We start from the raw sequence: 27,953 nt of genomic DNA, 5'->3' as shown, positions 1-27,953 counted from the left end.
ACCTGGGTTTTCTCCACAGAGAAGTCACTCCTCCTGGTTTCCTTACCTATATACAGTATACCATTTAATAGGAGCGCTACATGAAATAAGCACCTGCTGTAATACCTGTGTATAAACCCACTGACACAAAGAAAGTACAAACTGGTTTCCTCCCCTCACCTTGTCTTAAGATGAGAAATGTCTGAATTTTAGGCATTTATTGAAAATTTGTACATGTCATATAAATGGACTAGACTCCTTAAGCTGGTACAATGTTTCCACAAACTGTCTACTCTATAGAGGTCTGGCAGCCTCTGGAGTGCCTGCAGCCTGACCAAATTCTCTGCCATTGCCCACAAGGGATTAAGAAATGTGGCACATGGAAGATGGTGGGCAGACTCACAAACACTAGTTTAGGATGTTGCTTTCCTCTTCATCTTTTATTCCCATCAGTCCTAGGCCAGAGAGCGATCCATGAGTGCTGCAACAGACGAGGAATAAAGATAGTTTTTGTCGACAGAGTTGAATGAATGGTTATAGACTAAGGTAGAGGAAAAAGGTGTTTTTTTTTGATATGTGTATGTGCCATGGGGCAGGGGGCAGGCAGGTAGACAGCTTATGGAAAGCTGCCTGCTGAAAATGGTCCAATGGAAAGAATATTGACTAGTCCCAGATGCCTAGAATCAAATCATAGCTCTGCCACTTAACAGATGTGAGGCACATCTCAACTAAGGGTGAATGATCTCAAACTAAGACTCAGTTTCTTCAACTATAAAGAAATATTAAAATTACTATCTCACAGGGCTTTTGTGAGGACTACAGACAATAATGGCTAACATGTTAACATATATGGAGCACTTACTGCATGTCAAGCAGTTAGGACTCTGTATGTGTTCTCATTTAATCCTCCAAACAGCTAGTGTACCTTATATAGATACTGATATAGATACAATTGTTATGTCCACTTTTCAAATATAAAAACAGGCTTATAGGCATTATATAACTTGCTCAAGTCACACAACCATTAGATGACAAAACCAGGTAATAATGGCAGTCTGTCATCAGAATCCTTTTAAACTGCTATTAGAATTTTGTTTGCTTTATTTAAAACACTTTTGTAGCACCTATCATGTGCCAGGCACTGTTTGAAAAACTTTACAAGACGTTAACTTTTAATAATGTATGTTGTAAAACACCTAGCACAGTGCTTAGAATTCAGGAGTCATCTGGTACATATTAGTTCCCTGCCACCATGTAGTGAATATTCTTGGAATTGGGTTAGAGCGCTGAGGTGCTCTCCAAGGCAAAGGAGGCAGAAATGAGCAAAGACAAACACAGAATCTGTCTCCACCCGATGTCTGAACTTAAGCTAACAAGCCACAGGCCTTTTGGCTATGGAGGACTGGAGCTCTAAGTGCTGGAGAGTGGCTCTGGACCTAGAGACCATCAGAATTCAAATATTAATTGTGCACTTACTAGCTGGGTGACCGTAGGCAAGTGGCTTAATCTGAGCCTTTTTCTCATCTTGTTAAATGGAGATTCAACAACCTTAACCAAAACTGCATATAAAAGCACTTAGCAGTACTTGACACATTAAGGGTTTGATGAATTATAGCAATTATTAATATTTTCAGTATTAATTTTAGCAGTTACCAGAAGTATAAGGATTAAGAGCTGAGTCAGGCTCCCAGCACGAGGAAACCTTCTACTCTCCTTGCTACTCCTTCTTCCTGAGCCACTTTTACCCTTTCCCAAGTGTTATCTGCTGGCGTCATGGAGACAGCTGCACAGATGAGGCCCAGAGAAGTCAGTCACACAGCAAGCGTATAGTCTGGGGAAATACGTGCTCCTGCTGCTGGGTTTGATCATTATGGCTATGGAAATCAGAGTGCAACTTTTAAAACAAAGGAGTAACAGCAGGTTTTGTTACTACAGGATTTGCTATTTCCAGAGTTTTCTCCTGACTTGTCAAACATGCCTTAGGACCTCTGCCTCAGTCAGAACCTAAGCCTTTTTTGCTCCCTGACCCAATGCTCCCTCCTCTAAGCCCTCATCCCCTGAGAACACCCCAGCTACTTCTGGGAGAAGAAAGCTTTGGCCCTCTCTTGGCTAGTCTACCCACACGATGGGGACTACAAGCTAAGTACTCCACTTGGTACACGGAAACCCCTATTTTACCCCTACCTCCATACACTGGCTCTGAGAAGTTTTATCCAGGCAAGTTTGCCCCTCAGGGTCCAAGCTCTTAAACAAAAGCTTTCTTTTTTCTTTCTCTGGCAAGTTTTGGTCACTTTTAAACCTCTTGCTGTTAAGTCTACCCATAAGCCTGTTTGAAGTATATCAGTCTAAGATTTTTTTTTTTGCTGTAAAACCTAGTACTTATTTCTGTTTCTCAGAGACAGTAATTCTCTCAAGCTGCCCAGCAGGTAGCCTGTTTCACTAGTGGCCCTAATACAGGTTACAAGAATTTTATGACAGGAAGTTAACTTCTGATCCAGGCTTCAAGGCCTGAGGCATTCATGTTTTGCCACCTGGGACCTTGGGCCTGTGAAAGAATCCTAGAATGTCAGAATTTTAAGGGACTTTAGAAATAATACAATCCAGTGGTTTTCAAACTGTGCTTTTTTCAAAAAAAGCCCTCTTTCCCTCTTTCTCTCCTCCCCCAGCATACACATTCATTCATATATATACTCATCCATTTCAGAATTGCTCATCTTTATGCCTTAGTAAAGATTTAACATCAATTTTTCTTTTAAAGAAAGGGTTTTATAGTTTCAAGCATTTGAAAATGACTGATTTACTCCAAATCCCTCATTTTACCAAAGGGAAATTGAGATCCACAGTGGGAAAGTGGCTTGGCCACTACTTGTCAGCAGAGACAGGTGATACAGCTGGGACTGGACCCAGAGTCCTGCTCCAGTATTCCTCAGTCTTAGAAACAGCAAAACAGGCCCTATCTCTTAAAAGTTAACATAAATGGTAAAGGGGGCAAGGGCAGGGAAGGCAGGAACACACTCCTGATATGTGGGAAAGGTAGGTTATAGTCACATCTAAGCCTGGGCCTTGCCCTAGAACTTCTTGACCATTTTTACTCAAGTGCCTCTTGTTCCAGAGAGGCTGCAGAACCTAAGACCTCTGCCTTTAAACTGGGATGAGCTGTCTCCTTGAGGGACCACTAAGTGTAGTTATAAAAGCAAATACGAGTAACATGGGGATACAATACCTCTCTCTTAGAACTGTGAGAGTTAAGAGATGATTCATTTCAGTTTTCGTTTATGTGCCTGGACGTCAACAAAAGGCTTTTCTCCAAGAAAAGCTTAAGTCCAGAGAGTCCAGAGGTCAGAATCATGAAGGGGCAACCCTTTAGTCCTTACCTCTCAGTTCCTGGCAGCAGGATGAAGCAGAGGGTGCCTGAGCACAGGCTGTGGTAGAGCTTTCCTATCTTCCTGCCCCAGCGCCAGGCTGCTATCTTTGGGTGGTCCAAGTTCAGCATCTAGAATCAAAGCCAGGTGTTGACACTCAGTCAGAGTACCCACTGCTGACCTTTGGAGGGACTGCAACATTCCTCCTCAGGCTCCCGGGAAAGGCTCTGTACAAATCCTCAGTCTGAAGCCAGAGTCTATACTGCAGGGTTCCTTCTCCACTCCAGCATCCCCAGACCTCCAAGTCAGTTTAGGGTCCTGAGTTAGGGAAACCAAATCACTAAGGAGAGCTCTAGTCTGGCCTCTGACATTAAGTATCTCTGTGACCTGGGCAAAGTCACTCACCAGCTCTGGTGTCTATTCCTCATCTGCTAAGTGTGGGACATTAGACCACGGCAGGGCTTCCCAAACTTAAACCATTCACCTTCCATCTCCACCCTTCTGTTGCATATTCCCTAATGGTTTTCTTTAAAGTGAGTCAATTTCTTCCTTAGCTTCGTCTAAGTAATACTATCCATGAAATCACACGTTCAATGTGGTGGTTGCATACTTTAATGAATGTTAGAAAAACAAGTTCATAACAATAAAAGTGAAAAAAAGAGGTCCATCTATGACCACCAAAAATCATATTGTGTATGTATGTACTACACTTCAGGAAGCCCTAGATCACTAAAGACTTGTCCAGCTCTCCAACTTCCTGTATTAACCTCTCAAAGTCCCTTGGAGAGACACCTGGAAAACCTGACTTTAGCAAGTTTGGAGGGGGCAAAAGTATGAGAGATCTTGGAGAAAGAAAGGTGTGTCCAGGGCTGGAAGACACTGGAGAGTGAAGTAAGACTAGTGGCAGGGCAGGAAAAAAAAGACTGAAGGCTTAAGTGTCACTTGAGCAGGACTATCCTGTCTAATTTCCATAAACATCAGAAGGCCAACCACCAGAGCCAGCAAACCAAGGTAGCTAGCTACCTCTCCCCCCTAACCCCAGGATACATTTAATCACTCACCTGCACGGCCTCCTGCTCCGAGGGAGGAGGTATGACACGAAGCCCTGGGGGCCTCGATTCAGGAGGTAAGCCCCTGAGCCATGAATGGAGGTGCCTGGGGGTTAGGGCATGCCTGCCTTTCAGCTTCCAGTTCTTGCCTGTGAGAATGCCAAGGGCCCTATGGGCACTGCCAAAAGTTTTGAATCCTGAAAACAAGAATACCCCCTTCTGTTATTAAGGACCAAAACCAAAACCAAAAAACCTGATCACCATCCAAGCTGGAGCCCATCCAGAGCCAAGGGAGAAGGACAAAATCAGGAGATGTTGACCTGGTCCAGCCCAGGAGGGATTACTTGTTGAACATTTCCTTTCTCTGACCTCATGTTACCACCATGTCTAATCTCCTTTCCCAAGGCTATATTCAATGGCATAGACTTACTCAAGAAACAGTAGTTTTTCTGCTTTCCATTTTTAAGATCTTTAGGCAAGATCAGAGCTTCCAGGCCCAGGAAGAGGCTGGACTGTTGCAACAGGTGTTCCTTGAAGGTTTCACTCACTCCAGACAGGTATATAGTACCTCGGTTCTCAGAATCTTGTTCCAGCTCATTCACAAGGATGTCACAATCAAGGGTGAGCTCTGTCACAGGCCTCTGCACCTAACCAAGGAAAGATGGCATTAATGGTAGAAAAGTCACCACTTCAAACCCCAGGCCTGTTACATACTAGGAAGTAGCTTAATTCTGCAGCTTCCTTATCTATACAAGGAACCTAATGATAACTGCCCCAAAGGACTATGGTAGAAACTTAATAGATAAATAAATACAAAATGTAAATATTTTTGTGTAAATAATACTCTCTTCCCTTTCCTTCTCTCCCCCACCAACTGCCATCAGTTCTCTGCCTTCTATACCAATGAAATTCTGTTTAATTGCATAAGAAACATCAAAATACCATTTGATTCCCCTGAAAGCTAAAGGGCAACCACAAAAAAACCACCCTGAAAAACCATTTGGGGTCTAAGTAGTGATAATGAGTACATGGAAGATGTAGCCCAGGCTGATTTTGACAAAAATGAAAAGCTATCATGTCTTAGGTCACCACTATAAGAATGCCGGCCTTGGCTGAAGGCTTTCCATTACAGAAAATCTTGTTTCTTAAGCCTCTCGAGGGTGCTTGTCTAAGCTGTTATGTCTTAGGGTGCTGTAAATACAGGCTTGAGTAAATACAAGTACTGAAAATACAGGATTGAGTGAAGTGTACTACTTTATGCTTTCTCTGGAAACCCTACCTTGATGCAGGTACCTTCCACCAGGCTGCCATCCAAAGACTCTATGGCCAGCTGGGCACCTTCCAGGACTTCGTATTGTATACAGAGATGTGGCTGCAGAAAAATCAAGATTTCCTTACTTTTGCTTTCCAGGCTCAAACTGCCAGAGACGGGGCTAGGAACGGGGCCCACCTAAACTACAGTGGCCAGAGCCACCAGAATGGATGTTCTTGCTGTGCTGGGCTAGACAGTGATCACAGACCATCAATTTTAAGTGGAATCATCATGGTTTTCAGAAAATAATCTTGTGACTTAAAATTGAAGCCTTCTCTCCCTAGGTGGTATGGGGAAAGCACTAACAAATTCTTTACTACCCAACTTGCTGTTCATACCATTTATTATTATTATTATTTTGCGGTACGCGGGCCTCTCACTGTTGTGGCCTCTCCCGTTGCGGAGCACAGGCTCCAGACACGCAGGTAGCAGCCATGGCTCACGGGCCCAGCCACTCCACGGCATGTGGGATCTTCCCGGACCAGGGCACGAACCCGTGTCCCCTGCATCGGCAGGCGGACTCTCAACCACTGCACCACCAGAGAAGCCCCCATACCATTTATTATAAATCACTAAAGTTACCGCTGCAAGTCACAGGTAGAGATTCCCATTTGCCTTATTAGCTTAATTTTAGACAAGCAGCTTTCCTACAAGCTTGGGGAGGTTAAGTTCTTCCACTGGATTTGCATCTTCAAATTGACTTATTTTGCACTTGATTAACACCAGAGTATCTAAATCTATGTGATGGTCTGAGCCACAGCATCATCATGGAGATTAAAGTGCTCCCATAGAAAAGCTTCATTTTATTGGATTTGGCAATGATTCCTGAATATGACACCAAAGGCACAGGCAACAAAAAAAATATGAGAAGTTAAACTTTATCAAAATTAAAAAGTGTATCAAAGAACAACCATCAACAATGTCAAAAGGCAGCAGAACGAATGGGAGAAAATATTTGCAAATCACGTATCTACTGAAGGATTCATATCTAAAATATACAGAGAACTCCTAAAACTCAACACAAAAAAATCAACCCAATTAAAAAATAGGCAAAGGACTTGCATAGACATTTTTCCAAAGAAGATATACCAATGGCCAATAAGCATACAAAGAAATGCTCAACATCACTAATCATTAGGGAGCTGCAAGTCAAAACCGTGAGATACTATTGATACTTCACACCCATTAGGATGGCTACTATCTAAACAACCCTCCCCCCCCAAACCAAAAACAAACAAAAAAAACCAAGTGTCAGGGGAATTCCTGGCGGTCCAGTGGTTAGGACCCCCTAGCTTCCAATGCACGGGGCACGGGTTCATTCCCTGGTCGGGGAACTAAGATCCCACATGGGGCGCAGCCAAAAACAAACAAACAACAAAAAAGACCAAAAAAAAAAACCCAAGTGTCAGCTGGAATATGGAGAAGTTGGAACCCTTGGCATTGCGGGTGGGAATGTAAAATCGTGCAGCTGCTATAGAAAACAGTATGGCAGATCCTCAAAAAATGAAATGAATTATCATTTAACCCAGAAATTCCACATCTGTGTATATCGCCCAAAAGAACTGAAAACAGGGACTCGAACAAATACTTGTACATCCATGTTCATTTCATAGTAGCATTATTCAGAATGGCTAAAATGTGGAAACAATTCAAATGTTCATCGAGGGACGAATGGATAAACAAAATGTGGTATAATCATGCAATGGAATATAATTCAGCCTTGAAAAGAAATGAAATTCTGATACATACTACATCATGGGTGAACCCTGAAGACATTATGCTAAGTGAAATAAGCCAGACACAAAAGGACAAATATTGTAGGATTCCACTTATATGATATACATAGAGTAGTCAAATTTATAAGACAGGAAACACAATAGTAGTTAATAAGCCTGGGAGAAAGGGGACTGGGGAGTTACTGTTTAAAGGGTACAGAGTTTCAGTATGGGATGATGAAAAAGTTCTAGAGAGAATGTACTTAATAACACTGAACTATACATAAAAATGGTTTAAAAGGCAAATTTTATGTATACTTTACAAAAAGAAAGAAAGAAAAAAAAAGACAAGACGACTTACAGGAAGGAGTGACAGTTCCTTGAATACCCTTTCCCATCCCTCAGTCTATGTTCCCAGGGATGATCTTTTTATTTCTGTTTTTAGGTGTAGGAAAGACAATAAAAGATTTGGGGAAAGCACATTTTAAACATCTAGGATTCTGCAGTTAGATCGCTTTAGAGACTTTAATTTTTGCTTCACTTTAATAGTTACTAAACCTAATAGTTATTAGTTGTATTATTAGCTATTACACATAATAGTTTAATGCACCAGATTAATAGTTGCCTATATCAAAATTCTAAAGGTACAAAAAAATTTACAGTGAAAAGTCTTCCCCTAACCCCTGTTCCCAGTCACCTAGTTCCTCTCTCCCTGGAGGCCTTCATTGTTACCAGTTATTGTATATCATTCTACATATATTCTAAGTTTTTATTTTCAATTCTTTTCATGGCTTCCTGTCTCATAGTGCTTATAATGTTGTTATTGCTTCATATAGTAACTTTAGTCTTTATCTGACTTCCTGCTATGACCATGAAGATAGAGGCTTACTCTATCTATACAAAAGGAGGTATCTATACATCCTTTTAAAAAGTATGAATTTTTTAAACCATATACAAGTATTATTTCTTAAAAAGTAAAAATAATTAAACTCTTTATAGGGTTTTTATGTAAATAACAAACTAATAAACAAAACTTACTCCAAGAGATTGGAGAGCTAACAGCAACAACAAAAAAAAGCCCTACTCCTCTAGTATCTCAACCCAGCTATGAGCCTACTTTGGATTTAAGCCCTGCAGACTTCCCGGCACATGGAAGCTACTGCTGTTTTTGAAAGGGCATTTTATCATTTAAAGCTGAAGTCACAAGCATGAAGCCCATAAACTACATTAAACCACTAGACATATTTTTTGTCTGGCTTACATAATATTTAAGAAAATTGGAGCCAACAATATGAAAATTGGCAGATTTCTTGATTCTCAAAACAAAAAAATCAGACGATCTGGCAATATGGGGCACACATTCTTATGGGTCAACACTGTTCCCATGAGACAGAGCATGTCTCACATTCCAGTTGGTGACAATCAAGCTCAAATCACTAATACTTGAAGGACCCTAGAAGGCATCTGAATTTCCCACACTAGATTAGAAGGTCAAAATCTAAGTTTTCTTGTCTCATTACCTGATGGGATTCAAGAGTAAGAGTCACTGACAGGACTGGACCAAAACTCTCAAACAGCCTATTCAGAGCTCTAAGGTTACAATTTTTGCTAAATGGCCCAGCATAGACAGTTGACATCTCCATCCACTTGATCTTCATCTATAAGAAAAACAACAGAATAGTAAGGAGGTGGATGTGGAAAGAGAATTAAGTCAAATCTAAAGAAATCATGAGTCAAAACATGGGATAATTCCTTTCAAGGAATTTCTTAACACAAACACTTGCCAAATGTACAAGGATTTGTATACAGGGATTTCATTGCATCATTATTTGGAATAGCAAAAATTTATAAAGTGCAAATGCTGAAAATAGGTATATCATACAATGGAAAACTATGTAGCACAAGGGAAATAAGATTATATAGTGTTATGAACAGATGTGTAAGATATACTGTTAAAGGAATAAATAAAGTTGCAAAACAGTATATATAGTCTGATTCCCATTTTTATAAAAATGAAAATGGTAATATATTGATACATATAGAAAAAATTTAGAGAAGTATACAGTAAATTTAATGAAGCATGTATTACTTTCCTTAATGGGGAGAGATTATAATAGGTCAAATAAATCATCTAGCAGAACCCATTCACTTACTCTTTTGCTCATCTCCTCACTGAGGTTGGGTGGAAAGGGTTCAAGAGAGAACTGCACGATGCTGAAGGTAAACAGGGGGACTTCCACTCTAGCCTGCTCAAGAACCTGCAGAAAACAGCACAGCCTGGATGAAGCAGGAACCTAATAGTCTACTGTGGCTCATGGAGGTGAGCCACAGTAATATAAACAACGGTTGTCTTTTTACCCATATTAAAAAGCAATATGAGGCTGACTTCAAGGTCCAGAAGAAAATGGTGACACCACACAGTCTTGTAGAAAAACCATATAATCAGGAAAGAGAATAAATAGAATCACATATGACCCAGATCTTCAGCATTACTAAGAAGCAGGCTACTACAAGCTTCAAATTACCTCTAAGTAAAGAAACAAGTTAAATTCTGCAAGCCTATGAATAAAGAGAGGGAGAAGAGACACAAGAGACTCTGGGGGAAAAAAAAAAATCAAGGGGCATGGAAGACTTGGATGAAACAAACAAAATCAGCCCCAGCAAGAAAGTACAACAAAATGCCAAAATAATGAACACAGGTCACAACTTTAATAGTTCAGGCACTTAACTACAAGGAAGAGACTTGACAGCCTCAGAGAAGCAGTGCTTCTGGGGAAGAATCAGATATATAGAGAAGAGGCAATACCCTGCTGGAGACACTGCAGTGAAGGAAAAGAAGGAAATAAAGAAATCAGGAGGGAAATTAAGGATCCTGCGGGGGGAAAAAAAAATAAAACAAATACCAGTCCCTCCCAAGAGCATTATAAACTTATTTTTCCCAGCACATCTTTCTCAAAAAAACCCCAACACTTTAAAAAAAGAAAAAGAGAGCATGACATCAGCAAGATAGAGTACAAGGCAGCTTTAAGCCCTCAGTTTTCCATAGACACCGAGTTAACACTATATAGACCAGAATACCTTTGCAACAACTCTAGAGACCAGTTGAGAAGTTACAGCACCCAGAAACAACAACAACAACCAGAAGGGATTCCAGCAAAAGGGAAAGGAAAATATGTAGTTTTGTGTACCCATCCGTCCCTTCCCCTATCTGACCCAGCAGGGCTCAACACAGAGGAAGTTTCTCACACTGGAGATCTTCCCTCTGGACAGAAACAAGAGTGGACCATGCAGCCAATGTCATGGCTAGGCTGGGCACTGCCTGAGGGACTAGTTTCTGTCTCACCTGACTCAGAGCACTGATAGGACTGGCAGCCTTGTCTGGAAGCCACTGAAAACATATGCAATCACCACAGCACATTAGAGCTGCAGTTACAAAAGCAGATGTCAGGAGGAGCAACAGATTGCAAGCTCTGAGGAGAAACAGGGACAAGCTGCTCAGGGAATATGAGACAACTAAAAGCACCTGCACAAGCTCAGAGAAGACACATCCTCAAAGTATGTTCGAGAGGTCCTGAAACCTCAGGCTGAGCTGATTAGTGAAAGTCTTCCCTTCCACCATGCCAGGCACTAACAATTGGAGAGGTAGTTGACAAAAAAAAAAAAAAAAAAAAAGAACTAAAAGAGAACAAAGATAGACAGACAACTAATGAAATCAGGAAAATTATGCATGAACAAAATAAGTATTTCACTAAAGAGACAGCAACTATAAAACAGAACCAGACACACACTGTGGTGGCGGAGGCAATGGCGGTGGGGTGGAGCGGCCGGCCGAGCCCGGGCCAGCAGGGCCACGGGCTGCCAGTGTGCGGTGCCACCAATCCGCCTGCCTGCCCTCTCCTCGTGGAGTGGCGGTGGGGAGGCAAGAAACAGCTACTATTATATGTTGTAAAATGGATGTCTTCTAAAAATTTCCTGAGAAGATGGTGGAGTAGAAGGACACGCACTCATCCCTCTTGCAAGAGCACCGGAATCACAACTAACTGCTGAACAATCATTGATAGGAAGACACTGGAACTCACCAAAAAAAGATAACCCACATCCAAAGACAAAGGAGAAGCCACAATGAGATGGTAGGAGTGGCCCAATCACAATAAAATCAAATCCGATAACCACTGGGTGAGTGACTCACAAAATGGAGAACAATTATACCACAGAAGCCCACCCATGGGAGTGAAGGTTCTGAGCCCCATGTCATGCTTCCTAACCTGGGGGTCTGGAAACAGGAGAAGGAATTCCCACAGAATTAGACTTTGAAGGCTGGCGGGATTTGACTGCAGGATTTCGACAGGACTGGGGGAAACTGAGACTCCCCTCTTGGAGGGCACACACAAAGTAGTATGTGCATCAGGACCCGGGGAAAGGAGCAGTGACCCCATAGGAAAGTGAAACAGACCTACATGCTAGTGTTCAAGGGTCTCCTGCAGAGGTGGGGGGCGACTGTGGCTCACCCCAGGGACAAGGACACTGGCAGCAGAAGTTCAGGGAAGTACTTGTTGGCATTAGCCCTCCCAAGAGTCAGTCATTAGCCCCACCAAAGAGCCCAGGTAGGCTCCAGTGTTGGGTTGCCTCAGGCCAAGCAACCAACAGGGAGGGAACCCAGCCCCACCCATCAGCAGTCAAGTGGATTAAAGTTTTACTGAGCTCTGCCCACCAGAGCAACAGCCAGCTCTACCCACCACCAGTCCCTCCTGTCAGGAAGCTTGCACAAGCCTCTTAGATAGCCTCATCTACCAGGGGGCAGACAGCAGAAGCAAGAAGAAGTATAATCCTGCAGCCTGTGGAATGTAAAACACACTCACAGAAAGACAGACAAAATGAAAAGGCAGAGGACTTTTTACCAGATGAAGGAACAAGATAAAACCCCAGAAAAACAACTAAATGAAGTAGAGATAGGCAACCTTCCAAAAAAAGAATTCAGAATAGTGATAGTGAAGATGATTCAGAACCTTGGAAAAAGAATGGAGGCGAAGAGTAGATGCAAGAAATGTTTAACAAAGACCTAGAAGAATTAAAGGACAAACACCTAGAAGAATTAAAGAACAAACAAACAGAGATGAACAATACAATAATTGAAATGAAAAATACACTAGAAGGAATCAATAGCAGAACAACTGAGGCAGAAGAACGGATAAGTGACCTGGAAGACAGAAAGGTGGAATTCACTGCTGCAGAACAGAATAAAGGAAAAAAGAATGAAAAGAAATGAAGACAGCCTAAGAGACCTCTGGGACAACATTGAATGCACCAACATTAGCATTCTAGGGGACCCAGAAGGAAAAGAGAGAGGGAAAGGACCCAAGAAAATATTTGGAGAGATTATAGTTGAAAACTTCCCAAACATGGGAAATGAAATAGCCAGCCAAGTCCAGGAAGTGCAAAGAGTCCCAGGCAGGATAAACCCAAGGAGAAACACGCCGAGACACATAGTAATCAAATTGACAAAAATTAAAGACAGAGAAAAATTATTAAAAGTAACAAGGGAAAACCAACAAATAACATACAAAGGAATCCCCATAAGGTTAACAGCGGATTCCTTAGCAGAAACTCTACAAGCCAGAAGGGAATGGCATAATATATTTAAAGTGATGAAAGGGAAGAACCTACAACCAGGATTGCTCTACTCAGCAAGGATCTCGTTCAGATTGACGGAGAAATCAAAAGCTTTACAGACAAGCAAAAGCTAAAAGAATTCAGCACCACCAAACCAGCGCTACAACAAATGCTAAAGGAACTTCTCTAAGTGGGAAACACAGAAGAAAAGGACATACAAAAACAAACCCAAAATAATTCAGAAAATGGTAACAGGAACATATCGATAATTACCTTACATGTGAATGGATTAAATGCTCCAACCAAAAGACACAGGCTCACTGAATGGATACAAAAACAAGACCCATGTATATGCTGTCTAAAGAGACCCACATCAGACCTAGGGACACATACAGACTGAAAGTGAAGGGATGGAAAAAGATATTCCATGCAAATGGAAATCAAAAGAAAGCCGGAGTAGCAATATTCGTATCAGACAAAATAGACTTTAAAATAAAGAATGTTATAAGAGACAAGAAAAGACACTACATAATAATCAAGGGATCAATCCAAGAAGAAGATATAACAGTTATAAACATATATGCACCCAACATAGGAGCAACTCAATACATAAGGCAAATGCTAACAGCTATAAAAGAGGAAATGAACAGTAACACAATAACAGTGGGGGACTTTAACACCTCACTTACACCAATGGACAGATCATCCAGACAAAAGATTAGTAAGGAAACACAATCTTTAAATGACACAACAGACCAGATAGATTTAATTGATATTTATGGGACATTCCATCCGAAAACAGGAGATTACACTTTATTCAAGTGCACACGGGACATTCTCCAGGATAGATCACATTTTGGGTCACAAATCAAGCCTTGGTAAATTTAAGAAAATTGAAATCATATCAAGCATCTTTTCCGACCACAACGCTATGAGATTAAGAAATAAATTACAGGGAAAAAAACGTAAAAAACGCAAACATGTGGAGGCTAAACAATGCCTTACTAAATAACCAAGAGATCACTGAAGAAATCAGAGGAAATCAAAAAAATACCTAGAAACAAATGACAACAAAAACACGACGATCCAAAACCTATGGAATGCAGCAAAAGCAGATCTAAGAGGTAAGTTTATAGCAATACAAGCCTACCTCAAGAAACAAGAAAAACCTCAAATAAACAATCTAACCTTACACCTAAAGGAACTAGAGAAAGAAGAACAAACAAAACCTAAAGGTAGTAGAGGGAAAGAAATTGTAAAGATCAGAGCAGAAATAAATGAAAGAGAAACAAAGAAAACAATAGCAACAATCAATAAAACTAAAAGCTGTTTCTTTGAGAAGATAAACAAAATTGATAAACCTTTAGCCAGACTCATCAAGAAAAAGAGGAAGAGGACTCAAATCAATAACATTAGTAAGGAAAAAAGAGAAGTTACAACGGACACCCCAGACATACAAAGCATCGTAAGAGACAACTACAAGCAACTCTATGCCAATAAAATGGACAACCTGGAGGAAATGGACAAATTCTTAGAAACGTGTAGCCTTCCAAGACTGAACCAGGAAGAAATAGAAAAAATGAACAGACCGATCACAAGTAATGAAACTGAAACTGTGATTAAAAATCTTCCAACAAACAAAAGTCCAGGACCAGATGGCTTCACAGGTGAATTCTATCAAATATTTAGAGAAGACCTATCCTTCTCAAACTCTTCCAAAGAATTGCAGAGGAAGGAACACTCCCAAACTCATTCTACAAGGCCAACCATCACCCTGATACCAAAACCAGACAAAGATACTACAAAAAAAGAAAATTACAGACCAATATCACTGATGAATATAGATGCAAAAATCCTTAACAAAATACTAACAAACTGAATGCAACAACACATTAAAAGGATCATACACCATGATCAAGTGGGATTTATCCCAGGGATGCAAGGATTCTTCAATATATGCAACTCAGTCAATGTGATACAACATATTAACATATTGAAGAATGAAAACCATATGATCATCTCAATAGATGCAGAAAAAGCTTTTGACAAAATTCAACACCATTTATGATAAAAACTCTTCAGAAAGTGGGCACAGAGGGAACCTACCTCAACATAATAAAGGTCACATACAACAAACCCACAGCAAACATCTTTCTCAATGGTGAAAAACTGAAAGCATTTCCTCTAAGATCAGAAACAAGATAAGGATGTGCACTCTCGCCACTATTATTCAACATAGTTTTGGAAGTCCTAGCCACAGCAATCAGAGGAGAAAAAGAAAAAAAGGAATACAAATTGGAAAAGAAGAAGTAAAACTGTCACTGTTTCCAGATGACATGACACTCTACATAGATAATCCTAAAGATGCCACCAGAAAACTTCTAGAACTAATCAATGAATTTAGTAAAGTTGCAGGATACAAAATTAATGCACAGAAATCTCTTGCATTCCTATACACTAACAACGAAAAATCAGAAAGAGAAATTAACGAAACAATCCCATTCACCACTGCAACAAAAAGAATAAAATATCTTGGAATAAACCTACCTAGGGAGACAAAAGATCTGTATGCAGAAAACTATAAGACACTGATGAAAGAAATTAAAGATGATACCAACAGATGGAGAGATATACCATGTTCTTGCACTGGAACAATCAATATTGTGAAAATGACTATACTACCCAAAGCAATCTACAGATTCAATGCAATCCCTATCAAATTACCAATGGCATTTTTTATGGAACTAGAGCAAAAAACCTTAAAATTTGTACAGAGACACAAAAGATCCCAAATAGCCAAAGTAGTCTTGAGGGAAAAAAACGGAGCTGGAGGAATCAGACTCTGTGACTTCAGACTATACTACAAAGCTACAGTCATCGAGACAATATGGTAGTGGCACAAAAACAGACATACAGGTCAATGGAACAGGATAGAAAGCCCAGAGATAAACCCATGCACCTATGGTGAACTAACCTATGGCAAAGGAGGCAAGGATATACAATGGAGAAAAGACAGTCTCTTCAATAAGTGGTGCTGGGAAATCTGGACAGCTACATGTAAAAGAATAAATTAGAAAACTCCCTAACACCATACACAAAAATAAACTCAAAATGAATTAGAGACCTAAATGTAAGACCAGACACTATAAAACTCTTAGAGGAAAACATAGGTAGAACACTCTTTGACATAAATCACAGCAAGATCTTTTTTGATCCACCTCCTAGAGTAATGAAAGTAAAAACAAAAATAAACAAATGGGACCTAATGAGACTTAAAAGCTTTTGCACAGCAAAGGGAACTAGAAACAGGATGAAAAGACAGCCCTCAGAATGGGAGAAAATATTTGCAAATGAATCAATGGACAAAGGACTAATCTCCAAAATATATAAATAGCTCATGCAGCTCAATATTAAAAAAACAAATAATTCAATCAAAAAATGGGCAGAAGAACTAAATAGACACTTCTCCAAAGAAGACATACAGATGGCCAAGAGGCACATGAAAAGATGTTCAACATCACTAATTATTAGAGAAATGCAAATCAAAACTACAATGAGGTTATCACCTCACACTGGTTAGAATGGGCATCATCAGAAAATCTACAAACAACAAATGCTGGAGAGGGTGTGGAGAAAAGGGAACCCTCTTGCACTGTTGGTGGGAATGTAAATTGATACAGCCACTATGGAGAACAGTATGGAGGTTCCTTAAATAACTATGAATAGAATTGCCATATGACCCAGCAATCCCACTACTGGGCATATACCCAGAGAAAACCGTAGTTCAAAAAGACACATGCAACCCAGTGTTCATTGCAGCACTCTTTACAATAGCCAGGTCATGGAAGCAACCTAAATGCCCATCAACAGACGAATGGATAAAGAAGATGTGGTACATATATACAATGGAATGTTACTCAGCCATAAAAAGGAACGAAACTGGGTCATTTGTAGAGACGCAGATGGACCTAGAGACTGTCATACAGAGTGAAGTAAGTCTGAAAGAGAAAAACAAGTATCATATATTAACGCACGTATGTGGAATCTAGAAATACGGTACAGATGAAGCAGTTTGCAAGGCAGAAATAGAGGCACAGGTGTAGAGAACAAACGTATGGACACCAAGGGGGAAAAGCAGGTGGTGGGGATGTGGTGGTGGGATGAATTGGGGGAGCTGGGGATTGACATATATACAGTAATATGTATAAAATAGGTAACTTATATAAGAACCTGCTGTATAAAAAAATAAAATAAAATTCAAAGAAAAAAGAACCAAACAAATTCTGCAGCTGAAAAATACATTAAGTGAGTTGGAAAATTCACTAAAGGGGTTCAACATCAGACTTGATCAGGCAAACTTGAAAACAGATCTTTGAAGTCATTAAGTTAAAGCAAAAAAAAAAAAAAAAAAAGAAGAAGAAGAAAAGGAAACAGAGTCTAACAGCCCTTGGGACACCATCATTAGGACCAATTTACAAATTATAGGAGTCCCAGAAGAAAAGAGAAAGGAGCAGAGAGCTTATTTGAAGAAATAATGGCTGAAAACCCTCCATATCTGAGGAAAGAAATGAACATACAAATTCAATAAGCTGAAAGAACTCCAAGAAAGATAAATCCAAAGACACCCACAGAAAGACACATTACAATCAAATTGTTAAAAGTCAAAATTAGAGAATCTTGGAAGCAGCAAGGGAAAAGCAAATCATCACATACAAGGAAGCTTTCATAAGATTATCAGTGGATTTCTTAACAGAAACCTTGCAGGCCAGAAGAGAGTGGCATGAGATATTCAAACTGATAAAATAAAAAACCATCAACCGGGCTTCCCTGGTGGTGCAGTGGTTGAGAGTCCGCCTGCTGATGCAGGGGACACGGGTTCGTTCCCCGGTCCGGGAAGATCCCACATGCCGCGGAGCGGCTGGGCCTGTGAGCCATGGTCCCTGAGCCTGCACGTCCGGAGCCTGTGCTCCACAACAGGAGAGGCCACAACAGTGAGAGGCCCGCGTACCGCAAAAAAAAAAAACAACAAAACCATCAACCAAAAAAAAGAAAACAAAAACAAAAAACAACCATCAACCAAGAAAACCGTATCCAGCAAAACTATGCTTCAAAAATGCAGGGGAAAAAAAAGTTGAGAAAGTTTATTATCACTAGGCCTGCTCTTATAAGAAATGCTAAAGGGAGTCCTTCAAGACGAAAGGATACTAGACAACAACATGAAAAAGTTTTCCAGTTAAGGTAATACATGGACACATATAATAACCTGTATTAATGTAACTTTGGTGCATAAATTCACTTTTAATTCTTATTCAGAACTTAAATGACAAAAACATGAAAAAAATAACTATATGCCTATGTTAATGGGCATATAACATATAAAGATGCAATCTATGATATCAGTAACAAAGTCGAGGGGGTGGATCTTATAGGAGTACAGTTTTTGTATGCAATTAAACTGCTATCCATTTAAAATGGAATGTTATAATTTTAAGATGTTTTATGTAACTGCAATGATAACTGCAAAGGAAATATCTATAGAACATACACAAAAGGAAATGAGAAGGGTATCAAAGCACGTCTCTACCAAAAAAAAAAAAAAAATCAAAACTCAAAGGAAGACAGTAGAAAGGAGAGGAGGGACAAAAAGCTGTAAGACATACAGAAAACAACAAAATGGAAATAGTTCTTCCAATCTAGTGATTACTTTAAATAGCAAAATGTCAGCAAACTGAATTCAACAGCACATTAAAAGTATTATACACCATGACCAAGTGAGATGTATTCCTGGAATGCAAGGATGGTTCAATGTATGAAAACAATTCCATGTAATATACCACATTAACAGAATGAAAGACAAAACCACATGATCAATCAACTGATGCAGAAAAAGCATTTGACAAGATTCAAACTCTTTCGAGATAAAAACACTCAACAAACTAGAAATAGAAGGAAACTACTCCAACATAATAAAGGCCATATATGAAAAGCCCACAGCTAACATCACACTCAAAGGTGAAAGACTGAAAACTTTCTGTAAGATCAGGAACAAGGATGTCTGCTCTTGCCACTCTATTCAACACAGTATTGAGAGTTCTAACCAGAGTAATTAGGTAAGAAAAGGAAACAAAAGCCATCCAAATTGGAAAAGCTCTCTCTGTTCACATAGGACATGTAGAAAACCCTAACAATTCTACAAAAGCAATGTCAGGACTAAACAATGAGTTCAGCAAATTTGAAAGATTCAAAATCAACACACAAAAAATCAGTTGTGTTTCTACATACTAACAATGAACAATCAAAAAAGGAAATTAAAAAAAAAAATCTCATGTACAATAGCATCAAAAAAGAATAAGATACTTAGGAATAAACCGAACCAAGGAGGTGAAACATTTCTATGCTAAAAACTACAAAACAGGGCTTCCTTGGTGGCGCAGTGGTTGAGAGTCCACCTGCCGATGCAGGGGACATGGGTTCGTGTCCCAGTCCGGGAAGATCCCACGTGCCGCGGAGTGGCTGGGCCCGTGAGCCATGGCCACTGAGCCTGTGCGTCCGTAGCCTGTGCTCCGCAACGGGAGAGGCCACAACAGTGAGAGGCCCGCATACCGCAAAAAAACAAAAAACAAATAAAACCCTACAAAACAATGCTGAAAGAAATTTTAAAAGACACAAATAAAAGGAAACATTCCATGTTCAGGGACTGGAACACACTATTGTTGTCAACAGTATACAAAGCAACCTATGGATTCAATTCAATCCCTATTAAAATCCTAATGTCATTTTTTGCAGAAATAGAAGAAAATCATCCTAAAATTCATAAGGAATCTCAAAGGACTCTGAATAGCCAAAATAATCCTGAAAAAGAATGAAGTCAGATGACACAAACTTCTTGATTTCAAAACATATTAAAAACTACAGTAATCAAAACAGTGTGGTACTGGCATAAAGACAGACAAATAGACTAATGGAACAAAAGAGAGTTCAGAAATAAAGCTCTGTATATATGGTCAAGTGATCTTTGACAAGGGTGCCAAGAACATTCAATATGAAATGGATAGTTTCTTCAAAAAATGAGACTGGGAAGACTGGATATCCATATGCAAAAACGGGAAGTTGGAACCTTATGTCCTGGTAATGATTTCCAGGACATCTTGTTAAGGGAAAAAAGCCAACTGCAAAAGAGTTTATTTATATAGTATGTTAGCTTCTGTGTAAGAAAGAAAACGAAATAAAAAAGCATATATATATCTACTTTTCTTTACAAAAAATGGAACAAAGGAAGGATAAATCAGAAAACAACAATGTTATTTACTTACATGAGATAGGTGGAGGGTGGACTGGGTGAAATAGATATGAGAAGGAATGACACTTCTTTTAGTATACTTGTTTGTGTAGTTTTGCCTTTGGAAGCTTGTTAATGTTCTATAGATCCAAAAAATAAATCAACAAGGATGGAAGAGAGAAAAAAACCCTAAAACTAAAAGCAAATTGAAACAAATGAACCCAACTGTATTCTAAATGCATAAGAGCTAATCTGAAGGGGAGGAAAAAAGGAATCCAGGTAACTTATAAAGGGAGATACAAAGATGAAATGAGGAAAAGCAACGAAGAATCCTGTGCAAGGGCTGAAATTAGAGGTACTGGTATAGACACTTGATTTCTTAAATATTTATTTGTGTGTACATACAAATTTGTGTGTGTGTGTGCGCATATCCTACCTACATGCATATATTTCCTAACTGTCTGCTTTGAGGGTCTAGAAGCAAAGACATCCCAGTAAAAATATGCACATCCAGCATCCAGATCTTGGTTTCAAATACCAAGATGAACCTGACTTTCTTATTGTGCCAGTAGGAAGAAAATGCTCAAAAAAAATTATGGGTGCATGTCACAAGAACAGAGGGGCCAGCTTGAAGGGGCTACTGCTTACCAAATCTGAGAAATGTGTAAACCAAAACAATTTAGTACAATTATAAATTATAAACCACTAAAATAAACAGGAATCCGTGAGTCCACACGGAATGAATGAATGAATGAACAAATAAGGTAAAGGGAGGACTCTTGCTCATTACTGAGTAACAACTAGTTAATATGGAGGAAATATAGAGAGTTGGAAAACCATCATTGTACAATAAAAACTGGCTCACAGTAAAAACTGGTTCAGATGAGAATCATCAGTTTTTGCTAAATATAAGAGGAGGTGGGGATTTTGATGAAAAGCAGGATATTTGCTGTTCTTAAAGTGTATCCTCACATATTATTCAAAGCAAGGGGAAAAAACAGTAACTCTACAGTGGAGAAACTAGACAACACCTTGTTAAGGTCATCAAAATAAACAGAAGAGAGGGACAGACGGACAACATATGCCTCTTGTTGTGGCATAACCTGAATCTAATCATGAGGAAACCCAAAATGAAATTACCAATGTCATGAGACAAAGAAAGATTGAGGAATGGTTCCAGACTAAAGGAAACTAAAAACTGAAATGTCATATAGACATAGGAAGAGAGAGCGAGAAAGTGTAAAAAGTGCAGGAGCAACCCAGCACACACACAACTAATAAAGCAAATGAGGCAGAGTATTAACAGAAGATGAATCTAGATAGAAGGTATACAGATATTCCACCATTCATGCAAGTTTCCTGTAAGTTTGAAATTATTTCCAAATAAAATGCTTAAAAAAAATTACAGAGCCTCTGAACAAGATGACATAAGTCCATGCTTTGATGCATCCCTTCTGCTATACACATATAGCAATGAGAGGTAAAATATAAAAAATATATATATATATAGGAAAACCAAAAAAATATAGTCAGGCTAAAAACCAAGATAAACATCTCCATGAACCAGAAAAAAGAATAGAAATTCAAAGTGGTGTGCAAGGCCAAAGCCACAGGCCTGCTGGAATCCGGAAACAGACACTGGCAGCTGACAGTTCTGCTCCTATGGGGTAATTGAGACTAAAAGTGCTCCACACAAAATTTGAGATAGAAGCCAGACTGGCTAATGGTAGCTAAAGTTGCTGATGAAAAAAAGCTTGATACTTGCATGGGTTGCAAAGGGTTACATTACCCTCTACTCTGAATGCAACCTTCAAAGAGATACTGGGTCACTCACCTCTTTATTTGACAAGCACTTAATAGTTTGACAGTTTTTGGAAGAAGAAATTTCAGTAGCATCTGCCTCCCGAGTCAAGAAAAGCAGCTTCTGGCCCACTGAGTCCAAGCATTCTAAAACACTGTACAGAAGGAGAAGAGATCAGGTAGGAACAACAGTTTTCCCTAACCCAAGAATTACTTCTCTATACTTGCACTGTCTAACCTGGTAGCCATTAGCAACGTGTGGTTATTTAAATTAAAATAAAATAAAATAAAAATTCAGTTCCTTAATTGCACTAGTCACATGTACTATAAGGTCTACATGTATGGACCTTTTTGGACAGCAAAGATATAGAACATTTCCACCATTACAGAAATCATATTGAACATTGTTGTTCTACATTTAGGGAAAGGAAGGATAAACAAAAAATATACTCAAAACTCTTTACCAAAATTTAGGCTAGATTCTAAGGATCTGAAACGTTTACTATGGTATAGAGACAAACCTCTTCTGAGTCTGTTTTTTGTTTGTCTTTTTCCCAATCTGGGCAATACATCAAGGCTATAGCCGACTCTTCTAATCAAAATACTCACTAGTCTATCATCTCCCCTAATGCCACTTAGTTCAATGTATTTCAATGTCTTACTTTTTTTGTAAAGTGAGTTATTTTAAGACCAATCAACAGATTCAGAAAATTAGAAAAACAGATGCTATTTAGGGCAGTACGTGGTATTTTTCCATCCATGGTTTTTCTAATGGAAGAATGTTACTCATATTATTGGTAAATATTTCTCAATAGACTCAAAAGAGGAAAAAAATATTCCAGGTTTTGTTATTAAATAAGAAACCAGATACTCCATTTGTCTTTGCGACCATTTAGAACTGAAAAATATTACCTTGTGTTTAGCTGCTGCACTACTTCTGCTGTATTTCTCGGCTCTAGGCCTGCTGCTTCTAGTTCTTGGTGACTAGCTAGTGCCTCCAGATTTAGTTCTGCAATCTGAAGGAAAATAAAGTGGTAAAATCATTTAATATCTTGCAAAGTATTTGAGGCTAAAAAAAAAAGAAACCAAACAAACAAAAAAACACCCAAACCCCCCCAAAATCCAAGAAAAACCCACTCAAGTGGTGTGCTCTGTTTCTGTAGACAGTGACTTTGCTGTTGCCACAGTCCCAGGCTGGGTTCAATAGTTACCAGATGGTTTCTGGCTGCTTAGCCAAGAATGGCAATCTGTTACCAGCTGCTGATGTTGTGACATGAATATGGGAAAGGGCCAAGTAGGGCTAAGTGAAAAGCAATGGCAATTTTGGCTCATGATTCATTCCAAAGTCACTTAAAACTTACTTCTCTGCAAACATGCAACTTTTGGAAATTATAAAAGAATGGCTTTCATGGCAATATGAAAAAAAGACTTTATTGGACTAACACAAAATCATGAAAAGTATTCTAGTTTATTCTCTTTCCATAAAGTGGGAGCCCATTTGGGAGTTCTGATGTGTAGAGATACAGATATTTTTTTTTACTTAGAATCATTTTAGATTTGCAGAAAAACTACAAAGACAGTACAGAGTTCCCACATATATCCAACTGCCATTTTCAACTATTATTACTATCTTAATTAGTATGGTGTATTTGACACAATTAATGAACCACTATTGATATGTTATTTTTTTTCTTTTTAAAATTTTTTATTGGAGTATAGTTGATTTACAATGTTGTGTTAGTTTCTGCTGTACAGCAAAGCAAATCAGTTATACATATACATATATCCACTCTTTTTTAGATTCTTTTCTGGTATCTTATTATTAACTAAAGTCCATCCTTAATTCAGATTTCCTGAGATTTTACTCAAGTGAGATGCAATTTTTCCTGGAAATCAAGTGGCAGCATAACAAAATGTGACTGTTCTCAAAGTGTGGCTTGAGAACTCCTAGGGGTTCCAGAGACCCTTTCAGGGGGAAGTTTGCAAGGTCCTGTCTTCTCCAACTATATAACACAACAGATTGGACGTAAAAGCAGATATGAGAGAGTCACTAGTCTCCTTAACAGGAGCTTAGTAGCTAGACATTAAAGAGATTTGCAAAATATGTAAAACAATGACACTCTTCCCATTAATTTTTTTGAAAATGCTTTTTTCCATAAAAGTACATTTTTTATGTTAACATGTAATGATTTTTAAAAATATTTTCAACAAATTAGTAAATATAATTTTTCTCATATGTAATTTCTAATATGGTAAATATTGATAGATATGACCCACAAAAACAAAAGCTCTTTGAGGATAAATGGGTACTGAGACCAAGTTTTTAGAACCTCAGTGCAGTGGTTTAGAGCAGGGGTTGGCATATTACAGTCATTGGATCAAGTCCAGCCCAATGTCAGTTTTTTGTAAATAAAGTTTTACTGGCACACAGCTGTGTCCTTTTACTGACATACTGTTATAGCTGCTTTTGCACTACCAACAGCAAGTTGAGTAGCTGTGATAGAGACAGTATGGTCTGTAGAGCCTAAAATATTTACTGTTTGGCCTTTACAGAAAAGGTTTGCTAATTCCTCATGTAAAGCAAAGACAGGCTTTAGAATCTGACAGACCCTGGTTTGAATCCTGGTTCTGCCTCTAATTGTAGGACCCTCAATAAGTTATTAACCTTTCAAAACCTCTGAATGATCATATATATAATAATATCAATAGTTAACTTACAGAGTTGTTATAAGGATAAGATAATGTATATAAAGCATTTTAGAATAGTACACTTCGTAAGATCTCAGTGAATGTTGGCCATTACTCACAAGCCGCATAAGATATTTTACAATGTCTTTCTATCACCATGACACAAAATACTATTCTGGCTTTTTATTATTCTATATGGACTACCATTTATTTCATAATGGGGTCATGCTAGAAAATATCACAAAATGGGACAATCTAATAGGTTAGAATGTGTTTTATAACACAGTCTGTCAGAAACTACATCCTCTTCAATGCCTCCTTTATGTGCTGTTTTAATCCAGGCCCACTGAACTGCTTTTGAAACAATGATATGCTACTCACACCCCAAGAGAGCAAAAATCTATCTAGATTTTTATAATTATCACAATTATTAGCATCAGCTACAATGAATTAAAAGTGGCATGCGGGATCTTTAGTTCCTCAACCAGGGATCAAACCCGTGCGCCCTGCAGTGGAAGTACAGAGTCTTCACCACTGGACCACCAGGGAAGTCCCTCAGCTACAATGATTAACACCACATTATGGTGCTTAATATATTCATGGCACTGTGCTAAGAGCTTTATACTACATAATATCTCATTTACCCTCACCAATATCCCAGAGAAGTGTGCTACCATGTTACAGATCTGGAAACTAAAGTTGATCAGAGAAATTGCCCTAGATAGCATACAGCCAGACCTATTTAAAAACAAGGAAGTCCAACTTCAGAGACTACATATTTAACCACTACATGATGCTAGTGATACAGGTCTTAATTTCAAATACATGTTCACCTTGAATTACACTGCCATTTTTGTAAAGAAAGGTAACAGCAGGATATGGTGGTCTGTGACTCTGTTCTAGTCTCATAATTTTAAGGAAAGCAAAGGTACTAACCTTCTTTGGGCCATATTTGAGGAAATACCGAGCCAATTCAAGGGCTGTTCTAGCATCTTCTGTGGCATCATGACCAAACCTATCTGGACACTGTATATCCTTCCTGGAAAGTCAAGGTAAAATTGACATAACTGGGAGCATTTTTAATGATAGAGTCTTTCATACCAAATATTCTGGCTACATGTAGAATTTCAGCATTCTAGTAATTAGATTTGAGTCACAATCAAGATTCCTTTATTACTTAGTGCCAGGACCTGAAAGGTACTGAGGGTACAGAATGATCAGGAATGGCTTTGTTTACAGCGAGCATATCATCAAAGGCTACTCAATAAAAAGTCTCTGGTCCACTCCCCAACCAACACCTTGTCTCACTTTTTAGACGTAGCTGTTGTTTTAAAGTTACCTTCCAGAAATTTTCTATTATATACAAGTGTCTATTATATATTTAAAAATCCTTTGTTCTTTAAAATCTTAAAAAATACATATGTTTATGTCTATAGATATATCTAAATCTAATCTACATCAATCAATATCTCAGTATCTACGCATCTTGTTCTGCATCTCCATTTTGTTCTCAGTAGCATCTTAGAGGTCCCCTTATTAGCACATAAAGATCTAACAAAGTATTAGTCACGCAGATAACCATAATTTATTTAACTAGTCCTGTAGAATATCTGAATTCTTTTGGGCTATTTTAAATCATACTATAATGAATATCTTTGTACAATATGTGTTTGTACATGATACATTCAATATAGGAACGCTGTTTTGAAATTTTGGGTAACTTTTCTGCCTCTTCTCTGTCTAGTTCTATCCATCAACCTTCAGCTATGAATGCAACTCCTTTTTGTATTCCCACAGTTTTTTCATTTCTGAGTCATAATTCTCTCTGAAGTTAGGATCTCAGAATTCATAATAATATTTATAAACTAAGAAGGAAAGGAGAGAGGCTGAACGTTGCAATATGCATTAAATAAGATACAATATTCTAACTTATGTCCAGTCTATCAGGACAATATTATAATATGCAAACAAACCTACCCCAAAATAACTTTGGCTAAGAACTTGAGCTTAAATCTTCTGCCCTGCTCTCTGACATAAAGCAATGATGTATCAATAACATATGGATGTATCATCTGAGAAGGAAAGAGAATAGAATGAGTAGCATCCTATGCTGAAGGAAAAAACAGGTGGGTTGGGGGACAGAAGGCTTTAGATCTGAGATTAATGAAACAGGCACATATGCTAGATAAACTAAGTCCTAAATCAGATACTCACTTTCAGTGCTCTGAGATCTAAGTCTAAGGAGTGGCCCACTAACACAGCGTTGGGAGGAAGCAGTGCTTTTAACTGTCTCTGTACATCTTTGAGTTTGGTTGTCACTGGGTTAAGAATCTTCTTTGTGATTCCTGAGAAACTTTCAATAAAAAAAGAGAAATGGACAGACCAGGATATTAATAAGCTTTCCTCCCCCGAAAGTCATTTCAAAAAGAATATTTTAAAAAATAAAAAATTAATAAATGCTCAGTGTAACAAGGTTGAAAATCAAATAACAAAGAAGAAATTAAAAACTGCCAGGCTTCCCTGGTGGCACAGTGGTTGAGAGTCCGCCTGCCAATGCAGGGGACGGGTTCATGCCCCGGTCCGGGAAGATCCCACATGCCGTGGAGCGGCTGGGCCCGTGAGCCATGGCCGTTGAGCCTGCGCGTCCGTAGCCTGTGCTCCGCAACGGGAGAGGCCACAACAGTGAGAGGCCCACATACCGCAAAAAAAAATAAATAAAAATAAAAATAAATAACCTGCCCATAATCCCACCACCCAGAGATCATTTTTTACACTTTAGTAAATATTGTATCATATTTTTTGATACATATGTATTCATGTATATGTTTCATTTTTATAATCATGGGTATTCCCTGGCAGTCCAGTGGTTAGGACTCCATGCTTTCACTGCCATGGGCCTGGGTTCAATCCCTGGTCAGGAAACTAAGATCCCGCAAGCCACATGGTATGGCCCAAACAAAAGGAATCATAATGCCTATACTACTTTATAGTATGATCATAACATGTGCTATATATCATGAACAAGTTTTCACATCAATAAATCTATTTCAGCACATCCTTTTAAATGGTTAGTACTCCATTAGATGAATATAACATTCTAACCAACCCCCTACTTTCATTCATATTCCCATGTTTCTGCAACAGTATGACAAATACCCT

The 27,953-nt window shown here is 38.8% G+C and overlaps 1 protein-coding gene across 2 annotated transcripts in view; it reads right to left on the bottom strand.

Moving 5' to 3' along the window:
• Positions 1-204: 204 nt before the first annotated feature.
• Positions 205-27,953, bottom strand: part of REXO5 (RNA exonuclease 5) — a 42,957-nt gene continuing 15,208 nt past the window's right edge. Inside the window, exons 9-20 of one of the 2 annotated variants that reach the window (XM_079946042.1) lie at positions 27,009-27,147; positions 26,772-26,866; positions 25,731-25,833; positions 23,019-23,122; positions 22,141-22,261; positions 9,571-9,675; positions 8,938-9,075; positions 5,670-5,762; positions 4,821-5,037; positions 4,403-4,587; positions 3,354-3,472; positions 205-460 (exon numbers count right to left, since the gene is read on the bottom strand). In XM_079946042.1, coding sequence (XP_079802168.1) covers positions 388-460; positions 3,354-3,472; positions 4,403-4,587; positions 4,821-5,037; positions 5,670-5,762; positions 8,938-9,075; positions 9,571-9,675; positions 22,141-22,261; positions 23,019-23,122; positions 25,731-25,833; positions 26,772-26,866; positions 27,009-27,147 — 1,492 coding nt within the window. In that variant the 3' untranslated portion in view covers positions 205-387. Of the gene's footprint in view, positions 461-501; positions 1,854-3,353; positions 3,473-4,402; positions 4,588-4,820; positions 5,038-5,669; positions 5,763-8,937; positions 9,076-9,570; positions 9,676-22,140; positions 22,262-23,018; positions 23,123-25,730; positions 25,834-26,771; positions 26,867-27,008; positions 27,148-27,953 lie in introns of those variants that run through there. The other variant, XM_079946043.1, reaches the window with a different exon arrangement.

Source organism: Stenella coeruleoalba (assembly GCF_951394435.1).
Source record: "Stenella coeruleoalba genome assembly, chromosome: 15".
Lineage (NCBI taxonomy): Eukaryota > Metazoa > Chordata > Mammalia > Artiodactyla > Delphinidae > Stenella > Stenella coeruleoalba.
This window is presented reverse-complemented; position numbering and strand designations above follow the sequence as displayed.